Source organism: Delphinus delphis, chromosome 1, assembly GCF_949987515.2.
Source record: "Delphinus delphis chromosome 1, mDelDel1.2, whole genome shotgun sequence".
Taxonomy (NCBI): domain Eukaryota; kingdom Metazoa; phylum Chordata; class Mammalia; order Artiodactyla; family Delphinidae; genus Delphinus; species Delphinus delphis.
In genome coordinates this window covers 102540862-102566056 of record NC_082683.1, presented here as the reverse complement: position 1 = coordinate 102566056, position 25195 = coordinate 102540862, and the positions used below count along the sequence as shown (strand labels likewise).

Here is a 25195-nt window from a genome sequence, read left to right as displayed (position 1 = left end):
CCTTCCTCGCTGGCACAGGGCTGGAAGAGGGGACGGTCCGCAAGTGGGGAAGAATGCAAATCAGGTGCCTCAGCCCGAGTAGCACCGCTCGGCTCTGCCGCTTCCTGCTCCTGTATCTGAAGCCCGTGGAACCCTCTCCAATTAACACCACAGCAGTCTAGGACTCCGGGCAGAGAACTCAACCATGAACTGATTAGTATCCAACTCTTGCCAAGGGCTCATTTAAGACATCTGATAGCAGAGAGAGATGGCTTCACATGCAGATTAGCCAGCCATTCCTCCCGATTCTCCGTAGTTTTCGCCATATACTAAATTGGATCGACACAAAGCGACATTCGTCCTCCACAGTAACTCAGCCTCTTACAAAAACTCCTTCACACACTTAAGATTTATGCCTTCAGCTTTTATGGGGAGTGGATATAAGAAACATCCATTTGAACAATCACTCAGAGCGTTTGTAAAAGAACAGTTGAAAGCACTGTCCATTATGCTATCGAATGCCCCTTAAATAAAACAAGCGCATGATAAATTCAGCGCCAAGAAAAAGTTTGTCTCTCTTTTGTTTGTTTTCCATCATCAGAGGAGGGCTGTATAATCCCCTCTCTTTTGCCTCAACTCTCCAAAACTTCAGAGGCAAATTCAGTGCTCAAATGCAGTCACTAATCCACCCCAACCATCTTGCAATACCTATTCTTTGATTTTTTTTTTTACCCCTTTTGATCTTGATTTTATTTTTGTGCCTCCTGCTTTAAATTGGACTTCGTTTTGCAACCCAACTTAAATCTTTTTGCCTTCAAAAGTAGGGCATCCATCCTAAGTAAAGAGATTTTTTTCTTACCCTCTAAAAAATTATAGTCCTCCCAGCTGCTACAAGTGCTCCTGGACTTGACAGACCCATTCACGTCATTGCCCTGATGTCTCTGGTTAACACGATGGAACGTGAGAAGACCCCAATCAGCTTCAATCCCTCATCTACTCAGTGCACCCAAGCAAATGAGGACAAGAACGACCCAGCTTTTAGGACTCTATGCTTTAGAGTTTCAGGAGTGAAGCTGATCCCCAAAGCCAAACCGTTTCCACATAGGATGACAATACTCGGGACAGACTCCTCTCAAGATGAAAATACTTGGGACAGACTTGACCTAGGGCCATAATTCTGTCCAAGCCATTCTAAACATTTCTTTGGAAATAAAAGGAACAAGCATTAACCGCTGCATAGATTCTACTTTCCAAAGATGATGCAGTAACGTTTCCCATCTCACATGCCCTTTTTGAAATGTGACCTTGCTGGTCTCCCATTAAGAGATGGGGTCTCTTTCTCTATCCCCTTGAACTTGGACAGACTCTGTGATGGCTCTGACCAATAGAAGACAGCGGAGGTGCACTGTACCAGTCCCAGGGACAGCTTTCAACTAGCCAGGCACTTCTACTTCCTGCGTCCTGGCAGCCAGCCGCCACGTAAGAAGAATGACTGTCCTGAGAAGACGGCGCCATGAGAAACCCAAGCCACATGGACAGGGCCTGGATGAGACACCACATGGGGACAGAGAGAGATGCCCTGGAACGTGGTGACAAGTGCATGAGAAAGCCATCTGGAAGGGGATCCCCAGCCCTAGCTGTCCCAGCTGTCACCATGTGCATCAGAGATGAACCCCATTGAGTTCTTCCCTAATTCCTGACCCTCAAAATTGTGAGCAAAATGAAAATCAGTGGTTTTCAGGTGGGGATTGGGACAGTGCCTCACTCGCACTGTTTGCAGGGATCAAATATTTAATGCGTGCAAAGCCCTTGGCCTAGTCCCTGGCACGCAGTAAGTGTTGAGTACACAGTAGTTATTATGTTTAATATGTCAGGTAGCAAAATTGAGCATTTTGTGTAATACCTGCACAGGGAACTGGCTTTCTCAAGAGCTCTTCTGTGACAACATTCCACAGTCACGCAACGTAAGATGACCTATCTAAATAGACCACTTCCTGTCTTATTGCCACCTCTCAGTTAGCCTCAGCAGGCCCCAATTTACATGTGGCATGGTATCCACGTGCATACGCAGACACGTTGTAGATCTAGAGCGAATCACACAGTGTCAAGCCAGGCCTGACCACTGCTGAGCGGAGAATCCAATTGGGAGGTCCTGGAGAAAAAGCCTACTGCTGTACTCAGGCCCAACTCGCCTCCTGACAACTGTCCAGGGAGCTGTAATGGTATGAGGCACAGGCACAGGGAAGGAGGAGAGATTTAAGGGGAAGACAGGAGAAGAATACCATTTACACTCCTGACAGGTTTGCCCATGTGCAGTACCTCTGAATGTTCTGAGCTGAACTTATTGCTTTCTTTGCAATTCTTCTTCTCCTATGCACATATGTTAACATATCCATGTGTTGGCGCTCGTTTATCTACCCATCAGGCCAGTGTTTACTGAGTGCCCATTACGTGCAAAGAACTGGGAGAGATGCGGGGTCTGGGGCCTTAGATCAGCCAGGGAAAAGCACACTGACAGCTTTCGCAACAACCGTGTTGGATCCTCAGAATAATAACCAAACCTTTTCCCACAATTTAGTCTCTTTATTTCTTCCCACTCTCTGGAGAACACAGCCACCAACAAATCCCTTCCAGCTAAAAGAGCCCATTCCCTCCCCGAGTTCCCCTCCTGCTTCCTGACAGTCTCAGCATCTCTCCCCCGGGGTAGGCTGGGATCAGCGCGTGAGGACTTCAAAGAGGCCGTCTAAGTCGGTGGGGGAGGGGTGCGGAACATCCGCGCTGGGATCTGACAGCACCGCACAAGGCACCGAGGACCAGGGCTGTGAGACACATTCAGCTCCGGGGCTGAAAACTCTTCTTCTGGTGCTGACAACATCTGTTTTATTTTGAAGGTTGCTAAGGAGAGTTCTAGCTGGGCTAACGTTGTTCCAGTTCAGTACTTCATGATGAGTTTCTCGCACGGGGTTCAGAAGGCAGGAATAAAAGCTCGCCAGATGAACCCGCTCCTTTCACTTTGCAGATATTAAAGAATCACTTTGCTACCAGGGATGACTAACACCCCGCCTGGTCTCGCTCAGAATTGGACGGACCCTCTGCTTACTCTCTTATGACTCGTCTTCTCCCTGCCCCCTCTGTCCCCACTTGCCAACTCCCCATCTTTGCCAAATAACAGCTTATTAGGAAGAAACAGACAGTGAATGTGCCACTAGCCCAGGAGAAGATTTCACTGCAGAGACAAGGAAGAGCTGAGAAATGAGTTGGGGCTCACGGCGGGGGGACGTTTAGCATTAGACAAAGGAGGAAATGATTTCCGAGCCTTTGAAGATCTGTTTTACCTCCTAATAGAGCAATGCCAAACGCCTTCATGCGGGCTCGGAACAGTCAGGGGACAGTAGAGAGACCAAGCTCAAAACAGGGAAGAGGTTAACCGGCAGGCCTGTCTCCATCTTTGCAGTAATGGACTTGGGAAGCGAAGCACTCCACACTCCACCCGGCCCCATCCTGCCTAAGTCCACTTGCGATTAATTACAAGATAGTAACAAAATTAGGAAAAGTCAGCCCTGGAGGGCAAGCATTCAGGAAAATAAGAGATGGGGAAGGTGAGCCTGGTAAAAAAAGAAGAGGATGTGACAATGACCTTCACATATATGACAAGTAACAATGACATGGGTGGCAAGGAGGGCAACAGTTGAGGGCCACTCTGCTCCTCCCTTGGGAATCGGACGTGAGGAGAGAGCCCTCCAAAAGAGCAGGGGAAGCAGGAAGCCCCCTGGATTTAACTGGTATCTGTAAAAAAAAAAAAAAATTCATTTGGGCCTTCCAGGGCATTCGGTGAAAAAAACGTGTTCCATTAACTAAAGGAATTCTTTTTCTTCCCTGGGCTTTAGAAAAGCCCCAGCTCCTGCCAGAGAGTACCTAGGAGTCTAGGCAAAGGAAAGGGAGAATGGCAGTGTTCTCCCTCCAACAGAGATCTATTTCAAAGAGCCATTCAGCAGGGCCCCCGACCCTGCAAATCTCGACAACAAAAGGAATATATATCCTCTCAGAGGAGGGTACTGAGACAACTGAGGCCACGTTATCTAAACATTTCCCTTGCCTGCCAGATTCTATTTCAGCCAGTTTGGCTTTCTCCCCCAGCTTGGGATCTATGCAGGAGAGAGTATGCTTGTCCTGATATCAAGAAGGCCCAAGCAGTGCAGAACACGCAGCTCCCTTACTCCTCTCCGTATCCCAGAGGAGGGATTAAGCCAGAGAGGTGAAGAGCCAGCCCTCCGAACCACTCACCTAGCCAGGTCACAGCCACAGCACCTGGGGCCGACATGGCCTCTGCCACCTTGTGCCAGCTCCTGTTGTGCCCGGGTGTCCAGAGCGCCACGTGGCAGAAATAGTAGCCAGCGTTTTCTTTGCTGACATCTCGAACCAGTAAATGGTAGGAGCGCGCATCCACGTGACTCAAGGCCATGTGAGGAGAGCTGTGCACCAGGGAATCATGGTCCAGCCGAGCCAACACATGGGGGCCGGGCAAGGTGCTGTCAGGCGTCCTGCTGAAGTACCACGTCACCGCGGGTCGGACGTCGTCCGCTCGGTCCGTTGTAATGTTGCAGGTCAGGTCCAGCTCCTTTCCTTCAGCCACAGACACATTCCTGGCCACAGCGGCTCGAAGCACTGGAAAATTGAAAACAAGGACATCTAGATAATCTCCATCGTATCTGCTGCTTCCACCCCCGTCCCCTTAGATCATCTCTTTTTACCTTCTTATTTGCAACATTCAAGTTAGAAGGCTTTGTACAGTTTTGAGTGCTTGAGAAATGTACTGAATAAATGAATGAAACATACCATATTTCTTTTTCTTTCATTAAAACAATAACAAGCACTTATATATATATGCTTACTCTATGCCAGGCACTCTTCTGAGTGCTTTATAAATTTCATCTTCAAAACAACCCTACGAGGTAGTACAATTATCATCTCCATTTTACCGGTAAGGCAGCTGAAGCACAGAGAAGTTAACTAACGTGCCCAAGGTGCCACAGCTAATAGGTAACAGAGCTAAGATTCAAATCCCGGCTGTCTGCCTCTAGGGACGCTGCTCTTAAGTGTTACACTATTATCACGTACACTATCATTTTGAAAACAAGTCTGCTGAACATTACAAGGCTAAAATTATACTTTCTCCATATGCACGACAGGCCTTGGGTGACTTTCAGAGAAAAGACAGCTCAGCTCTGGCCGGTACATATTATCAGTTGGGGGCCAGGAGCTGGAGGGTAGGAAGTGAGGGTGAAACCATCTTCTGGGTAAAAGGGGGCAGGGAGGATCCTAAACAGAAGGACTGGGAAAGTGAAACCAGACAATATGCCTGACGAGTCAAGTCTTCCAAAGGCTATGCACTTAGAGCATCATTTATTCTGGTCCACACACCCGCCTTAAAGTCAAGAGTAAAGCATATATTCTAAAACCAAACCACAATGATTTCTGGATTACCCATGCCACTGCCCTCTCTGTGTGGATAGTTAAAAGTAGACTATATTTAGACGAAGCACTGAAGGATCTGGTGTCACGGTCTCCAGGCAGATGTGGTTTCAGCATTCCCCTGTCAAAGCTTTTTACACGGAAACATTTTAGTTTATTCAAGGGATTTTGTGCAAAGAAGTTGAACATCTGTAATCAGAGTAGAAAAACATGCAACACGTGCTAATGCTCTAGGAACAACTGCTTAGATGATAACTAGCTGACACCTCCCAGGGGATTCAAGTGAACGCACAGCAAGGTCCTGGTCTTCCAGCAGGAGTCACTCAGCACCAGCTGCGGTCCCGGGTCAGCTCAGCGACAAAGGCTGTCACTCAGTTCAGAAAAGACGCAACGCCAAAACCCATGCCCTTTGGAGTAAATGACTTTCATATAAATATTTCCAAAGGCTGATGATATTTCCAACAAGTGTTTCAGGCCAAGTTCAACATCTGCCTTGATGAAGGCAGAAAATGAGGTGGGCATAGTATTAGAAAAAGGAATTTGAAGTCTAATTTCTCACCTCCACCCACCTTCTTCCACATTCCTCCTCCTCCTTCAACCTTTAAACGAGCCAAAAATAATAAGAGATATCTTTTGAGGGGAGTCAGTATGGAAACTGCTGCTCCGAGCCTGTGCTGCTGTTTGAACCTCCCCACGTACAAACCGTGGTCAGGGATCCCAGAATACTGCCAGAGTCCCTCTGTGCCGGCCACCACTACTGGCGGTAAAAGAAGGCTCAGGAGGGAGCCAGCTGAGGAAAGAAGAAGTGGGCAATATGCAGCTGTGGACAGTATGCATGGAGAAGACAGATTCTTGCGTTTAGAAATACTGGCAGAAACATCTCTTTAGCAGTATAGTTCACTTTCTAATTTCTTTTCCCTGCAAGTGGCTAAAAATCTTGTCACATCCCTAAGCATAGTTGTCACATGTTCTATGGGATTGGAGGGTTCACTACTGGGACAGGATGAAGCACGGTGAAGGGAAAAAAAGAATCAGTTCTAAGGACTCGTCATGCAAGAGGGGACCTCAGACTAAGCCTGGAGTGATGCAGGTTTTCTCCTACTGGATGTAACTGAACCTATAAATTAGACACCAACATCTGCATCAACCAGACCACTCCTAATATAGGGGGGTTTACTGCCACCTACATGACCTACAGCCCCACCATTTAAGTAGCTCTGTGCCATTTATCATAACAATGCCATAAGAATACTTAAGAAGCTAGCTATGGACAACATTCGTAGCAGCACTATTTACAATAGCCAAGATATGGAAGCAACCTAAGGGTCCATCAACAGAAGAATGATTAAAGAAGATGTGGTGTACAAATACAATGGATTATTACTCAGCTGCAAAAAAGAATGAAATAATGCCATGTGCAACAAAACCTGTAGGGTATTATCCTTAGTGAAGTAAGTCAGGCAGAAAAAGACAAATAGTGCATGTTTTCACTTATATGTGGACTCTAAAAAATGAAACAACGAATCAATGTAACAGGACAAAAACAGACTCACAGATACAGAGAACAAATCAGTGGTTACCAGTGGAGAGAGGGGGAGGGGGTGGGGCAAGATAGAGGAAGGGGATCAAGAGGTACAACTACTAAGTATAAAATAAGTAAGATACAGAATGTAGTACACAGCACGGGAAATATAGCCAATGTTTTATAACTTTAATGGAGTAAAATCTATAAAACTATTGAATCACTACGTTGTACACTTGAAACTAACATAATATTGTAAATCAACTACACTTTAATTTTTAAAAAAAAGCTAGCTGTGGAGAATGCAAGTGCTGAAAATGAGAGAAAGACCATCACTCTAGTGTGGTGGTTCTTAACCTGGGGTCCACAAAGAGAATTTAAGGAATCTGTGACATGGACGGGAAAAACAAATTGTCTTTGTTTTACTAACCTCTACGGGAAACATAGCAGATCCTCTCATTATGAAACTAAGCAACAAACCAGTGTAGCATTATCTGTCCCTGGGACCTTGTTCCCAATAGACATCACAGATATTTTCACATCACCTGACAATTGTTGCAGATATCTTAACATATCATTTATATTCATCACTTATCAGAAATTACAGTAGTTGTTAGGCCTGCCACTATATCTTATTATTTAATGCAATAATAAAATATTATATTATTATATAACAAATTTGTCTTAAAATATTTTGATTACTCTTCAATGTAATTGTTTTCCTTTGTCATCCTCCACATGGATTTTATGAATTAAAACATATTAACTCTGAGAAAAGGTTTGTGAGCTTCAAAGGACTGTCAAAGACGCCCATGGCACAAAAAGCTACGAGCCCTCAGGCTCAGGTGAGAGCCAGATGCTACCGCCTGCCTAATAGACGCAGGGTGTTCAAGTCTTATAACTATACTCTGGGTTTTGTGGCTTGTTTGAAACGAAAAAAAAAAAAAAAACCTTTACAACTGAAATTCTTGTATGAAAAAATAATTCTCTGCCAAGCTGAAATTCTTAACCCTCCTGCCCCGTTAAAACAGTTGTTCGATGCAAGCTGAATATCTGTGGTTTCTTAGGTCAGATTCCTGGCAGATCACTTCCGAAAAGGCAGGTGACCTGAATCCATCCAGAAAGTGATTTCTGCAGCCAGGAGAACCAAGACTGAGTGTGACCTGCAGCCCCTCTTGTCGGCAAGAGCACCTCCAACCTCACTGACGGCCACTGTCACTCAGTGGCCAGTCAGCGCTGCTTTTCCCAAATCCAGCTCCTGTGTTGTGGTGTAAACGCAGGGTAGAGTGCTCAGGACAATGCAGCTTGCAGAGGAAAAACACTCCCCGTGTGTATCGTTTCCTGCTTTCCTTCCAACCTCAGCAACAGAGCGACCACACACTCTTGTTTATAGTCAGGAAATGAGTCCAGCCAAGGTCTTCCCAGTTTACAGAACAGGGGGCAGCAGCAACAGCAGCAGAGTACTCTGAGATCTGGAGATGTCAGACTCTCAGCAAACCAAGTCTATCCAACCATCCACAGCAGTGACATCACCCTGAGATGGGCTCTTTTCACCTTCTCTCTGCCAAGCCAGAAGCTCCATGAGGCCTGGGAACGATCCTTAAGCATCTCTGACCCCAGAGCCCAGGACAGAACTGAGCACACAGTAGGTTCTCTACTGATGCCTGTTGGAAACTGGCCTGTTTTTCTTTCCTATTTGTTTTTCTTTTATTTTTATGGGTTTCCGAAAATGTATTTTGCATTTCCTTAATTACTTCTCTTGCAGGAGTAAGAAGGGTTTTGTTTGTTGTTTTTGAAAAGGCTCGTTCACAGATGACAAAAACTTCTTGCATATAGACCCCACAGCTGAATGCTTCTGGGGTATGTGGCATAGAGGACATAAGAAGAGGCCCAGCCCTAGGGAATCCCTCACCTACAAGGGGATGTCACATCTGAGGGGACCTGAAAGGCAGGTCTAGAGGACCCAAGTCAGACGAGAGGTTTGGGGATGAGCCAGACGCGTCCCCAACAGCTGTGGGGAAGGGCAGATCCAGAGATCTAGGAAACACTAAACAAAATGAAGCCAAGGGAGCGGGCTGGGGGCAGCTCCACCCCAAAGCCCCTCTGACCACCAGGCCGGACCTCTCCTGGCACTTAAAAGGACTTAATCTTTCAGTCACAAAATACTCAAAGTATCTTATGCAACCTGCAGCTTCCCAGGGGTCTCGGCATTTGGCACAAAACAAATGCATCCTCCCCAAACCATTAACACCACCCTACTCCGTCACCCGTCAACGCGAGGCCTCCCAGGAGGAGCAGAAATCTTGTCAGAGAAGAAAAAGGCTCCTGGCCGAGTTCTTTACACCACATTGCCCTGAATAACATACAGTCTAAAACATGCAATTTCCAGAAGCTCACCTGTTGGCTGGATCACCACGGTGGCCACATCCACGGCTTTTTCTTGAATTTCTTGCCAGTTACCCTGCTCTCCGATCCACTCGCTGACGACGCACCGGTAGGAACCCTGGTCGGAGGCCAGGGCCCGGGACACGGAGAGGCGGTACCCGTCGCTCCCCACGGTGTCCAGGCGCACGTCCCCGCTGCGGTAGCGCTGCTCGTAGCCGGGGCCGGGCCGCAACCTGCCCTCGTGGGTCAAGGAGAGGATGCTCCGGCGGGCGGGGCCGCGCCACACCTCCCAAAGCAGCGCCAGGTGCGTGTGCAGCGGCGACGCGGTGGAGGCCGAACAGCGCAGCTCGAAGGGCTCGCCCTCGCGCAGGCTGGGGCCCGGGGAGGGCTGCGGGCCGGCGGCCACGCGCAGAGCATCCGGCAGCACTGCAGGGAGAAAGCGGAGCCGTCAGCACACCGCCACCCCAGCCACTGCGCAAGTGCCCAGCACCGTCCGGGGCTTGCGGCGCAATTTCCTCCTCCCCTCCCCTGTTCTAAAGCCCAGATGGGCACGGCTGCCCATTGCGCTTCATCTATGATCTCAACTTTCTGACTTGAAAAAAGAGGAGACACTAATAAGACCCCTGGCTAGAACGAGGTGGTGCAAATTCCCTTCTGGGAGCTGTGCCTTGGAGGTCTACTTCTGCCACCCTTAGGCAAGTCACTTTACCCCTCCGTGCCTCGTTTTCCTCAACTCTAAAAAGGGATGACAACGAGACCTATCTCCGGAAGTTGACTGAGAATTAAACCAGTTATAAGGGAAGGTGCCCAGGACGGTGCTTGGCACTCAGCAATTACAATCAAATAACCAGCCGCTACTGTCCAACACTCCATTGTTAGGACACAGGCTAGAGTAGAGAACCAGGGGTATCTTCTAGGAGTTAAGGCAGTGTAATCCGCAAAGCACAAAAGCACAGGAGAGCTTCCTGTGCCTTGAGGCCTGGGGAATGTCTAAGAATGACTAGAGTGAGCAGCGGGTATCTGCAGGGTAGGAACCCATCCAGGAAAACTGACGCCTCAGCTATTTAACTATTAGGACCCACTGGGGAAAAGCTGGGCTCTTCCATAGTCTAGAAAAAGGGGGCCTGAGATCAGGGAAGTGTCGGTGACTGCTCTTGAGGAAGGGAAGCCACACGTGAAGTAACCAGCGAGGAGGTCCCTACCAAAGGGCAGGGACGACCTCTCAGGCTTGCCTACCGGCTGGCTGAGAGAATCCCCAAACACCACTGTGCATCATCTCCTTGGGTTTTCCTGCCATCCCACACTCAGAAACGAATTCAGTGTCCTTGAGAAGGGACTACTCTAAATAACAGAAAAAAAAAACTGCTACATGTTTAGAAGGACACATCACAAAGACCTATCTCTTGCAAATGAATACAATGACCTTCTACTATACACATCAGTCTGTGAGTCCAGCTAACATGACTCAGTTCCCAAGACCAGTTATCCCTGAGGCCATGGATATATAGTTTGAAGAACCATGAAGCTGAAGGCCAGAGAGACACTAGACCATGCATGGCAGCCACGAGAGGCTCCACTTGGGCAGCCAGCCAGTCTCTTTCACGGCCATCCATCTGCTTTCCTGACCCCAGGAAAGCCTCTTCTTACTCCTGTCTTTCAAAGACTGGAGAACAAACAGAAAGATACTGGGCAGTGGGGGCGGAGGGGTAGGTTCCCCCCTGCTGCCTCCAACTCCTCAAGATGAGAATTACACATGGAGACGAGGGTGCATCTGACCTAGTGGAGGTGTACCGTGTGTGTGATGACTACAAAAGCAATGCATTATTTAACTCCAACGCAAGAATGTCTTATGGGACTTTTTTCTCAAAAACATATTTGGATTTTGTAGAGGAATGAGAAGAGGTAATGGAAGAGGTAGATTGGACATTTTAATACCTGCATAATGGGCATGGCTGTTTTATTCCCTCATGAGTCTAATGGGGGAACAGTATCTGGACAATACGGTAGCAGTCCATAAATCATTACAGAAGGAATGAATGCCTGAACCAACCCCTTCTTTCTATATCATCATGTACATCTTCTGCTTTCCTGATCATTAATTACACTACTACTCTGATATAATTCTTTTTGGAACAAGGCAGGATACACATAAATGCATACTTAAGTAATAATAATAACAACACTAAAAATGTTTCTATTTTGCTAGCCCCAAATTAAAATTGTTTGCTCTTGCCCATTTACTAATTAGCTGTATGATTTTAGGCAAGTCATTAACCTATGCTCTTCCATTTCCTCATGTGTAAATTTGGGAAATACCCTGCCGTCTCTTCTTCATTGGGTTGAGAATTGAATTAATCAAACAGAACTTGGAAAATGAAAAAACAAACAAACCCAAACATTCCAGATACATAAGGTGTGATTACTTGCACAGCCAGGCCAATAAGGTTGCAGTGACCACATCACTCTTTCTCCACATATGACCCCTACAACTTCTAAATCATGAAGGGTACAAAGAAAGACATGAGCTTTTAAGTATCTGTTAGTCCCATAAACCTGAACATCGGTGTCATCATGACCGTCACCTCCTCGTCCCTAACCTGACTGTTTACTATGGCATTGCTCTGAGGCTTTACATGTCCTAACTCACCTCGACCTTTACAGAAGGTTTTCCAGAGGAGGAAGCTGAGGCATGGGACATGCCCACGGCCACAGAGCTGACACGTGGGAGAGCGAGCCATGGGACTTACTGAGCGCAGGCAACCTGGCTCACAGCTGGGGTCGCCATCACATACCACTCTGCCTCAACTCACCAGCCACGGGAGGGCTCACAATCACAATGGAGTGAAGAGAAAGGGCCCTCTGAGGCCACCCGGCCCATCCTCTGCCTTTAATCAGGTAAGACATTATTCCTCCATCGGACAGAGGTGGCAACAGAGACCCAGAGGACTTCAGTTTCTGGCACAGTCCCGCACAGCTGAGTGGCAGAGGAAAGTCCGGTCCTCCAGTGCAGCAACCCCGCCCCCCGTGAGGATGTACCTTTAACTTGCACTGTATCCTCATAGTTGCCCTGGACGGTGGCATCCGTGCTGGGGGTGGAACACTTGTAGTGGCCTTGGTCTGAGGGCTGGACGTTCTTTATGTGCAGTTCCACGGCGTCGTTGGCCGTCCGCCGCAGCACGATGTCACCCCTCTGCAGGCGCTCACGGTACAGCTGGGCGGGGAAGCCCACCTCCCAAGTGCTGGCGAGCTCCACGAAGCTGCTGCCCGAGGCCAAGAAGCTCCAGTCAAAGTTCTGCTCGCTGGGGCCGTCGTAGTCGCTGACGTTGCAGGGGATGACCAGTTCAGTGCCCACCACCCGCACCAGACTCCCCGCGGGGACCCTCACCACACGCCCTCGACAAAGAGCTGCAACAACAAGAGGTGAAAGGCAGGGCTTGAATCCAATAAGGTCTTCCCAGTATAAATGTGGTAAAACTGTGGGCGCTCCGGCTCCCAGGCACATGGTGGAAACGTGACATCGACCAGCTGGGGAAATGTGACACTGACCGGCGTGCTGCCAGTGTCTGTGCAGAAGAAGGCTGAGCCCACCCCAAGGACCCCAAGCCAGGAATACCCCCCTGCGGTGAGTACCTCTCATGCAACAGTCTCCTAGGATATCCAGGGAGGAAGAGAAGCACTAAAAGTAGGCTAACCATGAACTTGAATAGCTTTCTCCCTCCTGTTACTATTTAACCTACTGTGATCACTCAACATAAGGCAGAAATACTTTAGGTTTTGTGTGAAAGAAAAGGACACAGCTAATCAAGTATTTACATTTCTTCCCACCCAATGTCAACATTCTTCCCTAGAGACCACCCCCGGGGGCTCCTGAGATCTGATTTACAACGATGGCTGCCAATTTTTAAATCCTAGAGCAGCCTGCTGATAAAATGATTTAACTCTGGTTATCTGACATTGCCTATAAATTAATTTTAAAATATGACGACTCTACCAAGTATTAATTTTCTATTTTCTGGCTCATTTCCTTCTCTCTACTCTTCACCCTGATCTAAATTCAGAAAGAGGATAGGGAAGCACAAAGGGAGACAGTGCCTGCTCTGGCTGGTTGCTGGGCATTGGTAGGAATGCAGCGGCTTACTGGGGATGAGAGGCCTGGTGGACAAAGCCTAGAGTTCACTGGCATTCCCTGCCCCAAGTGCAGACCTCACAGGCCTCTGGGATGGCCCTTAGGGACCGTCACCTGTGTGTCCTTTAAGATCGCTTCTTTGGGGGTGGGATAGGGAGGGTGGGAGAGAGGGAGATGCAAGAGGGAAGAGATATGGGAACATATGTATATGTATAACTGATTCACTTTGTTATGAAGCAGAAACTAACACACCATTGTAAAGCAATTATACTCCAATTAAGATGTAAAAAAAAAAAAAGATTGCTTCTTTGCAATGAACTTCAGCACATTTTTTTGCAGTGTGTTTATTATCTGTGTTAGCATTTCAATTCAGACCAAATGAACTTGCACGGCTCTTTCCTGATGTTCTATGAATAGGTACAGCATTAAGAGATACAGGAGAAAGCATGGGCTCTGAAATCAAGGAGACAAGTTTAAACTGAGAGACCTCTCTTAGCTTTGGCTTCCTCTACTATAAAATGAGGAAAGAAGGAGTCACTGAGTTGATGAAATAAAATGGCTAGCTGAGACTCTGCCATGTAGGAAGAGCTCGATAAAATGGAACCTCTATTATTTATTTTCAGTTCTGTGTTTCTGTCATTTGTTACGGGTTGAATTGTGTCTCCCTACCACCACCCCCCACATTCATATGCTGAAGTCCTAGTCCCCAGCACCTCAGAATGTGATCTTATTTGGGAATAGGGTTGTTGCAGATGTAATGAGCTAAACTGTAATGAGGTCATACTGGAGTAGGGTGGGCCCCTAATCCAACGACCAGTATCCTTAAAAGGGGGGAAATTTGGACAGAGACAAGCACTCAGGGAGAGTGCCATGTGAATATCAAGGCAGAGATTGGGACGATATGTCTATGATCTAAGGAATGCCCTGCACCCCCGGTCCCGGGAATGCACACTGGGGCTGAAACAAGGTCAGAGTCCTCCTTGCTGATTTTTGCTGAAGCTGCAGGAAGACACTTTCACCTCCTTTGGAATCAGGGTACTGCAGAGCTGCTTCGCTCTGAAGCTGCATGTGGGCAGCCCTCCTGACCAGGTGAGGGAGCCATCTACAGCAGAAGAGACCCAGGTCAACACTGGGACCAAAGAGGTGCAGAGAATGTGCCCTCATGACTAGATGGCATCATCTGAGCCACTAGATCCGCCATACCTTCTAAATCATTCCATATGCACACACACATACACACAAACGAACACATATGCACATGTGCACACACTCACACACACACACATACACACACACGTCTTCCCCTGGACATTTCAATTCCTTGCAATTCTACTCACACCCACTTATATTCCTTAGGATAATTTCTGTCACTGGAAACTCAGGGCACTGAAATAATACCCAGCAAGCAGTGAGGTCATCATCACTACATTTCAAAGGAAACAGGCCATCCTTTTTACATTTAATTTCAGAGATGACTGGATAATTCTGACTCTCCCAAAGAGACCCTTCAGAAGGAAACTTCAGGACTTCCCTGGTGGCGCAGTGGATAAGACTCTGCGCTCCCAATGCAGGGGGCCAGGGTTCAATCCCTGGCCAGGGAACTAGATCCCACATGCATGCTGCAACTAAGAGTTCCCATGACACAACTAAGGAGCCCGTGTGCTGCAACTAAGACCTGGTGCAACCTAATAAATAAATAAATAAATATTTTTTAAAAAAAAGAAGAAGAAGGAAGCTTCATGGTGGAGACCCGTAAGAGGGAGCACAGCCTAACGCTTATCCTCCTTGAGCCCAGTTTCCATCTGTGAAATGGAGACGCACCCTTGGGGCTGTGTAAGGATTAACTGAGCCACAGAGCACTCACAACAGTGCCCTGCACGCAGTAAGGGTCTGCGGTTACCTGCTTTGCAGGCCGCCTCTAGAATACACCTGATCACAATCATTCACTTTGCTTCCTTGACAGGTTTACAAAGGAATTTCCTAACATGTAAACCTTTGCAATTTCTAGCCCTTGTCAAGAAGTTCACCAGGGTTAACAACCGGCTCAACGGGGCCCTTCGGCATGAGGCTACCTTCCTTGTAAGGTGTCTGTCTTTATTCTTAGTGAGTGGAGCTCAGCAAACTGAGCCAGCTGCTTGTGTCAGCTCTCCAGTCCTGCTTCCACAGTCACCCAAATCATCTTTTTAACGCACAAATCATATGTCACTTCACTGGTCAGAAGTATCTCATGGTTCCTCATCACCTACAGGATACACTCTATCTTCCAGACCCCCCACTGCGATGCCCCTGGTTCATGCCACCTTCCCTCTCACCTGAATTATTGCAACAGCCTCCCAACTGGCTGCCTGCCTTCCCTCTGCTCTTGCCCTCCACTCTCAACACAGCCAAGCCATCTTTTAAAAATTTAAGTGCATTACATCCTTACTCTGCTCAAAGCTTTCCAATCACTCCCCATGTCACTCAGATAAAAGCCAAGTCCTCACAGAGGCCACCAAGACCTCACAGGACCTGGCCCTCTTTTCTTCTCCAAGCTCCTCCCTCCACTGCACTCCAGCCGTGCTTTCCTCCTAAGACTCTTGAGCAGACAGACCTATTCCAACCTAGGGCTTCTGCACATTTTCTCGGTCCGGAGCACTCTCAGACGTAAACCCCGCTCCATCACCAGCTTCACATTTCATTCTAGTGTCGCCTTATTAGTGAGGCCTTTCTTGACCACTTAAAATTGTACACACCCACCCTCATTCTTGCCAAATTTTCTTCTTATCACTTACCACTAATATTCTTTACGTGTATCCCTATAGTTTTACTATTATTTATTATCTGCCATCTCCCACCAGGATGCAAGGTCTAAATGAGCAGTGATTTTTATCTGTTTTGTTCACTGCTGAATGCCAGTGCCTGCCTAGAACTGGGCCTGGTACATAGTAGTTGTTCAATAAATACTTGCTAAATAAATGAACGAATAGAAGACACACAAGATCCTTCATAGTCTGGTCCATGGCTACCATTCCAGCTTCATCAGCTACCATTCTCCCAGCCCTTAGTCCTTAGACTTCAACAAAACAAATGGCCCTTCAAGTCTCTGCAAATGCCATGCTCTCTTGGGCCTCACAGCCTCTGCTTCTGTGCTTCCTTCATCTGGAATGCCCTCCCGGCAATCTCTCGGCCTCTTGCAAGAAGCAGCTGTAGCACCACCTCCTGTGGGAAGGCTTCCCCATCTCCCCTGGGGTCACTTAGGCACTCCTGCCTCAACTCAACCTGCAGAAGTACCTTCGACTCAGGCTATATTACAGTGCCACTGGAAAAAGCCAAGCAGATAGGAACAGATGCTTGAAAGATCAAATTCTAATCTAAAAAAAATATAAACCCGAGCAGTGCCGTACATGCAGAACTGGGATGGCCCCTCATCTGTGCAAAGCAAGATTCTGAAGTTTAGTTAACAGAATTTCAATTTGCTACCAGCAGTCTGCTATCTAGCACATATTTCCTTTAATATTGTTAAATAACAGCTAATGATATTTAAAAAATAAACACAACTTGTAAAACATAGAGCATATGGCTCTTTCCAAATCAAAAAGAATATCTGCAAAGCCACACATTACCGATTTTAGTTGAAACCTCTTGTAACAGTTGACTAAGGGGAAAAAAACAAAAATTTTCCTCTGGTTTTCCAAATTCTACCGGTATTTCAAATGAAGAGTCCCAAACACTTTGGCACCTGAACTGTGTTAGGTTAGCTTTCTATAAAAATGTCTTTACTAAGAAACAATTTAAATTTGTTTTCAGGGGTCAATATAAGAAACCATTATATGAAAAGCATTTCTTTATTAGTTTTAAAAGGACTATTGAGGTCACTATTGTGTTGTTCAATGACGCAAGAATCCATACGACAAAAGTCTCTTAAAATTTAGTACCAGAAAAAAAATACCAGTTGATGGACCATTGTGTGTTCTTTCCCCAGCAAACAAGAACTATATAGGCGTCTCTCACAACCCAAGTACCTTTGATACTCAACACAAATTAGGGTACCTTAATAGCACATTTTGTGCAGTATATTAAGGCACTGATGCTAAACCTCTCTCTCATAATCCCAATTACTAAGTGGCCCAGCACCACATCACCATGCCCTGGTGATGCCCAGACCCTCTTAGATAGGTCTCAGAACCCTGCACTGCTTCCTAATTCCTGTTTTTAAAATTTCTGCCTAAACCTACCAAAACAAAATAAAACAAAGAACACACAAACAACCCTGAATACAACCGTTACTGCTTCATCACCTCTTTTACCCGTATTCCAACTTCCAAGTCCTGTTTTCCCCAACATATATAAAATTCATGTGTCCTTTTGTACCTTAGCTTCAAGGAAGTCTAGTACGAAATATGATGGTGAAATATGGAAACCATTCACAATCTAAATTTCTAATGATTATCTCTCTCCTCTACCTCTACACCTTCCTGTGCCTTCTCTGTCACCCTTGTACTTTTGATTTCTTTACCCTTAGTTTAAGGTTTATTGCATGTATGTGTGTATTATGTGTGTATTTCACTGTAAATTGCCTCAGATATGTTTTTCGGGAGGAGGGGAGATAAGTGAGGTATAAATTTCAAAAGACTAATAATGGAGATGAGATACTTTCTGCTATGATGGACTAGCTTGTATCAGATCAACTCCCTGCCCTCTGCCCCCACCCCAGAACAACTACAAAAGATGGACAAAACACAAGAAACAGATCATTGAATGCACTGGTGATCGATCCAGGTATCCGGGACTAAGGGGCCAAGATCACAGAAACACCCCAAGGTGGGCCTGACAATATGCACTGCTTTTTCTCTTCAACTATTTGCCAATTTTAAGTTGTGCAGTAAAAGGTAGTAGTTCAGAACTGCCAGTGCCTCATGGGGCCAAGAAGACAGCAACTGAAGTTCAGGGCCATTAAGAAAGTCATAGTCTAAAACAAGCAAACAAACACAAAAAGAAAGTCATAGGCTGAGGTGGGGGGAGTTGGTGGGGGAACATTGGTAAGTGTCCGAGAAGTTAAACAGAAAATAAATATTAAGAGGTTAAGCAAATTTTTCGACCATCTCACAGTACTGGGGAAACAAAAATTGGAATTCCGAGTTTACAAAAGACGGTGGACAATAGTAAACACCCCAGACTGAATTACAGCCCTGGAAAGGGCTATGCCTTTGGAGTAAGAGCAAAGCTGAACAAACAACCAGCTCTCAAGAATACTGAAATCTTGTCTCAAAACATCTCAATTCCTCACTGGATTACAGTGAGCTTCTCTTACTGTATTAGCCTGCTAGAAAGAAAAATAAAAAAATAAAACGTAAATCTTCTTGTGAAGAAGATAACATCACACAGAGCCTCTACAATTTTTCAATATTCAATCAAAACCTACCAGACGTTCCGTACAGCACCAAATGACTGAAAACAAAAGACAACAACCCAGACAATAGAAACAGATGCACAGGGATCCAGATATTGGTGTTATCACACGTGGACTTTAAAATAACTATGATTAATTTATTAAAGAAATAGACAACAGGATTTCACTTCTTAACTTTATTAAAATAATCAGATTAAAATCCTAGGACTAAAAAAAAAATCTAAAATTAAGAACTCAATAAATGGGTTTGATATCAGATTAGATGCAACATTAGTCAGTATAAGATATCCAAACTGAAGCACAGGGTGTAAAAAAGATGAAAAATGCAGAAAAGAGTCTAAGAGACACATGAGAGATGATAAAAAGGTCAAACACGTGTAACAGAGTCCCAGGATGAGAAGGAATATGATAGAATTAGAATTAATTTCTGAAGAAATAATGGTTAAGGTATTTCTTAAACCGACAAAAGACGTCATGCCACAGATTCAAGAAGTACTATATATCTAAAGCAGCACAAATACAAAGAAAACCACACCTAGGTGCATCATTGTAAAACTGCTAGAGGCACGGAAGGGAGCAAGAATTCAATGATACCTGACTTTCAATAGAAACAATGCTCTTAAGACAATGGAATGACATCTTTTTTTTTTAATATTTATTTTATTTATTTATTTACTTGGTTGTACCGGGTCTTAGTTGCAGCATGTGGGCTCCTCAGTTGAGGCATGCAGGCTCCTTAGTTGTGGCATGCGAACTCTTAGTTGCGGCATGCACGTGGGATCTAGTTCCCTGACCAGGGATCAAACCCGGGCCCCCTGCACTGGGAGCGGGGAGTCTTAACCACTGCACCACCAGGGAAGTCCCTGGAATGACATCTTTAAAGCGATGAAAGAAAGTAACTACCAATAGAGAATTCTACACAGAAAAGATATCGCTAACAAAGGAAGGCAAAATCAATATGCTTTCAATCAACTCTCAATCAGGGAAAGAGAATTAATAAAAAGAAATGCTAACGAAATACCAAACTGATATACTAAAGGGAGTTCTTCAAATAGGAGGAAGATGACCCCAGATGGAATCATGGAAACGTAGGGAGGCATAAAGAGCAACAGAAAGGGTAACTGTGTGGGTAAATCTACTGAATGGTGACTATGTAATACAATATTAGTAATGTCTTCTGGAATTTAAAATATATGCATAATTAAAACATATGACAACAACAGCACAGAAAGCAAGGGAAAGAGTGAAATAAATGGAGCCTAAATGTTTTCTAAGGTCTTGCATTTGATAAAAGGACCATCAGTAGACACTAATAAGTTGACAATGTATGTTCTAAACTCTAGAATAACCATAAAAATGAGAGAGTGGATAACAAACTAATGAGAGGGGGACAATAAAAAATACTTGATTAATCAAAGAATCTGTAATTTCAGCTAAAATCATATAAGCTTTTCTCAAGTATTTACTTTGTAATGTGTTCACTTTGATTCATCATCAAATTTCTCTCCACAACGCTAGGATAGAGTAAGAGGAGGAATAATAACGTACTGCATCTCTCTTATATGCCAGACCACCCCTATCACAGAACCAAGGAAACTGAGACTCAGAGAAGTTAAATAACTTGCTGAAGGTCATAACAGCTATGAAGTGAGGGACTCAACCCAGGTTTATCTGGCCCATGCACTGCACTGTCAAGGCAAAGATGGGCTGGGCTGGTTTTGTCTTCAACTGCATTGTTGATACTAACCATATTCTGTTGATTTTGTCTTTGCTCTGAGTAGGAAGAAGCAACGGCTTGAAATTCCCTATAAAATACTTCCAATTCTCCACGGGCAATGTGAACCAGATAGGTAACAAAGTAACCAAAATGAGTTACTAAGGGAAGAAATATATATTCTTGGCATGAACTAGAGGAGAGACATCCCGTTTTTAGAGAAACGGGATTGTTAAAAATAACTTCCAGTTTCTTCAAAAATTTTTTTCTGATAGACTGCCTTCATTATTTTAAGTGATACTAACTCTACATCTCACACTTTCATGTTCAAAAAAGGTGAAGAGAACTTCATTCTAAAAACATGTGGGAAGGACTTTTGGAAGCCCACCTCTCTGACTTTTCAGCGGTGCACATAATTAACATGCAAGAGGTAATTGTTTCCAGATTCCTATTTGCCTACCTCTGAAGTCCTCCAGAAAATAATTAAATGCCTTCAACTTTCTTCCATCATGTAGAATGGATGGAGATAGGCAAGAAAAGTCGGGCAAGTTTTTCAGTGCAATTATTCCTGCAATGTTTATTTCAACAAGCACTATTGGCAACCACGAGGAATCATTAAGAGAGACAAGCTAATGAAGATGAAACTGTATTTATCCACCCTCTTCCACCTCCTTATGAGATCCATGGGAAACAGATTTTATTCCCTGGGTTATCATCAATATTATTCTAAATCAAGGCCTGTAGAGTACAGCAGATCTGCAAAGGATTTTTGCAATTGTTCCTATTATTGCTCCAATTTTATCACCTCACCGAGCTGCCTAGAAGCAAACAATCTGATTTTACAAACGGAGCCATTTGTAAGATAAGTATTGTAAGTTACTGAATCCAGTAGAACAGGCAGAACGGAAATACCGAAACCGAAGAGCTTGTGGTATTTCACTCTGCCTTGTAAAATGACAGCTAAATCCCCCTTCTCCAGTCCTTACAAGGCCTTTAAGAGAGACCAGGGGCCTATGGATTTCTATACGAAGTTCCCAGTCCACACGTGATTTAGAAGTGAATACACAAGAAGGTTAAACCTGTAAACTCTCACAGAGCCTTTATTGCAGTATCTGACTTAACGAATGCAAAACCTTTGTCTCCTCTGCTGGACTGCCGCTGAGAGGTCTGGCAGGAAGGGATCATGCCGGCTTTCATCTAGACAGTCCCTAAGTGATGAAAATGCAGCAATGTACACATTAAACAAGTTACAGCCAGCAGAGAATGTGTAATGAAGTCACATATGGCAGTACTTCAAAATCCCATCCAAACGCCAATAAGGTTCTACTAGAGCGGGCCTTAGAATCATTTTTTAAAAAAAGGTTCAGCTAAGACCTCAGAGAGATAAACTAGACAAATGCAGTATGACTCATTTAACAAACAACTACTGAGTAAGAAGCCCTCGTGCTGGATGATATGTGAGAGAGGAAGGTAAATCAGCCTTGGACCTTCTTTTAAGGCACTTACGGTATGTTGAGTCATAAGGGGCACGTGAAAACTCTAACAGGAGGAACGATATATAGTAGCCAAAAAGAGGTACTAGCAAGTGCTGTGGGGTTCCTCAGAAAGTGAGGGTGCCTCCCTCCAAAGGGATTAGTGAAAAGCTTCATGCAGTGTCAACATTTAAATCGGGCCTTTGAAAAATGGCTGGGGAGTAGGGTTTGGGCAGGGGACACTGCGGAGGAAGATGATCAGAGTTAAAGGGAGGAGCATAAGCAAAGGCCTAGGCGGGGACATGTGGGGAGTAGTGAAGAGTAGGGCGAGCAGAGCAGTGCAGTTAAGAGCAGGCTGGAGTGGACACACACACGCGTGGTCAGTCGGGAGCCCTCTATGAGATGATGGGGCCGAGGGTTGGGGGAAAGGTTGGTACAAGAATCAAAAGAAGAGCAAGGGCAGGGAGTGCCTGGTGGCGCAGTGGTTGAGAGTCCGCCTGCCGATGCAGGGGACACGGGTTCATGCCCGGGTCCGGGAAGATCCCACATGCCTCGGAGCGGCTGGGCCCGTGAGCCATGGCCGCTGAGCCTGCGCGTCCGGAGCCTGTGCTCTGCAACGGGAGAGGCCGCAACAGTAAGAGGCCCACGTACGGGAAAAAAAAGAAAAAAAAAGAGCAAGGGCAGGAACGGAAAGGCAGCAGCTCTAAGAGCCATGCTGGAAGAAGAATCCATTGATAGACCCGAGATGAGAGACATGCCAAGGGAAGCTGAGCGCTGCCAAGGAAACACAGAGGAGAAAAGTAGTCAGTGAGATTCAGACAAGTTGAAAGGTCCGCCAGGCATGGAAACCCCCCAGTCCAAAGCTATCTGAGCCCCAGATAAATGTGGAGTCACATGCTTGGAGAGGAGATCTGGTGAAGATATGGGAGATGTGGAGGTCCATGGGGTCACCGGGGGACAGAGTACAGAGAAGAGGGAAAGGGACAAAATCACAGTGAGCTCCTATTATTTAAGACACAAGCAGAAGAAAAAGGGCAAAAAGGAATAGTAGCCAGTTAGGAAGAAAACCAACGGCTTACGTCCTAGCAGCCAAGGGATGCAAGAATCCCAAGAAGGAAAGGCTGGAGTGATACCTACTGTTTTACTTAAGGACACACCCATCTACTTGCTCCTGGGAGGCTGCGAGCCCCTAAGGCAAGACCTGGTTCCTATACTATCTGCATCCTGCACAACATCTAGAGTAGAATCCCATTATGCTTCAGTTTGGAAAAAATGAGCAACCATGTCAAACCTGCAGAAAAGTCAAGGCAGACAGGTGCTGTGAAAAGACTTCTGCACTGATGACCACGCAACCACTGGTAACCTCCACAGAAGCGCATTTGCAGTAATGTGGTATGGGACTTGGAGAGTAACAGTCAGGAGAAAGGAATAATCAAGATGTAAGTAAGAGAGCGTACAACCGTGAAAAGACCCCAAAGCAGGCAAGAGGAGATGAAGGGCACAAGTGGGCAGTTTATCCTGGAAAGTCAGCCAGTTGGTCCTCTCAGCACCTTCTACGCACTGCGGACATTCGGCCAAGAGTCCCTGCTCAAAAGAAGCTTGTGTTCCAGTTAAGGGGAGAGTGGGGAAACAAGTCCAGAGCGCTGATAAATGCTATCAAGATAAAATAGGCCAACGAGCTGGTGACTGGGGATGAGGGATGGCTGCTTTTAGCCAGTGTGGTCAGGAAAGGCGCCTCTGAGCAGGTCACCTATGAGTTCAGACCAGAATGAGAAGGAGGCAGGGGTAGAACTCTGGGGTAAGACTGCTCCAGGCAGAGAGACCCGCAAATATAAAAGCACTAAGATGGAGCAAGCCTGGTGTTCAAGGGATAGAAGAAGAGATCAGTGTGACTGGATTATAATGAACGAGGGGGCAGAGGCCTTGGACTCTGGTTGAAATAGGAAGCACATAAAACTAGGGAATGATAGAGCCTGCTTTATTGTAGAAAGCCCACTGGTTGCTGTGTGAAAGACGGATTACTGTGGGACCAATTTGGAAGCAAGGACACCAGAATGGAAGAAGTTACGGCAGACCAAGCAAAAGATGATGGACGTTTGGCCTCAGCTTGTAGTGGTGGTGATTCTCAGGAGTAGTCAGATGCAGGATATATTTTGGATATAAAATGAAAAGACACACTGCCATTTTGAATGTGGAAAGTGAGGAACACAGGAACTGGTATGATACAGGCTCTGGCTTGAGCACCTGGGTGCATAGTGAAGCCACTAACTGAGAGGGGAATGTAACGGACAGGAAGGAATTTGTATCAGGCAAGGCTAGAGTTTTCTTCCAGCCCTTTGAAGTCTGAGATGCCTGCTGGACACGTGAGTGGGGGTACAGTGGAGTAGGCAGTAAATTTATGTGTCTGGCGCTCAGGGGGGAGGTCCAAGCAGAGACATTCATTGGGGAGTCATCAGCACATAAATGGTATTCAAAGCCACAAGTGGCATGGGATCACATAGGGACAGAGTGTATACATACAAAGGAAAAAAGAGCCAAAGGTGGAGCCCTTACCTTTTTCAGAATTTAGGAGAAAAGGATGGGTAAAAATATAGCAAGGTTTTGAGGCAAAAAGCTTGAGGAACCTTAGGTTGGTCTCCAGTGTCTCAGTGAAGTAGCAGAGAGGGGTTTAGATCCTGGAGATTGTGGACAAGGTTTAGAATAAGAATTAGAAGGAATATAGTGGAAAACCATCACAAAACTAACACAAGGTTCACTGAGGCAGTAAAGACACCCTAACTGGTAGGAAACTCAGGTGGGCAGGTTGTAGGATTTTCCCCAGCAAGATGATAAAGCTCAGACTTAGAGACTACGGTTGGTGTGGGTTACTCAACTACAATATGAGGACTGGCAAAGAAATGTGGCAGAGGGTCCTTAACAAGCTCACTGCTGGCATGCTGACCACCAGGATGAGAGCCCAGGAAGTGAAAGCGGCTTCGGAAAAAAGGTCAGGGGGATCACAGTGAGGTTGAAGAATAGGTTCAACACATACGAGGGAATCTGAAAGGAGGAAGGCAAAGCACTTGTGGTCACACAGGGAAATATCAGAGTTGACAATCAAAAGGTGACAAAAAATTTTTTAAATTTTTAAAAGTTT

General features: G+C 45.7%; 1 protein-coding gene across 1 annotated transcript in view; it reads right to left on the bottom strand.

The window, feature by feature from the left end:
• The window catches only part of PTGFRN (prostaglandin F2 receptor inhibitor), an 85736-nt gene that overhangs the window by 43100 nt on the left and 17441 nt on the right, over nucleotides 1-25195 (bottom strand). Inside the window, exons 2-4 of the mRNA XM_060027780.1 lie at nucleotides 12395-12763; nucleotides 9371-9784; nucleotides 4264-4644 (exon numbers count right to left, since the gene is read on the bottom strand). Coding sequence (XP_059883763.1) covers nucleotides 4264-4644; nucleotides 9371-9784; nucleotides 12395-12763 — 1164 coding nt within the window. The remainder of the gene's footprint in view (nucleotides 1-4263; nucleotides 4645-9370; nucleotides 9785-12394; nucleotides 12764-25195) is intronic.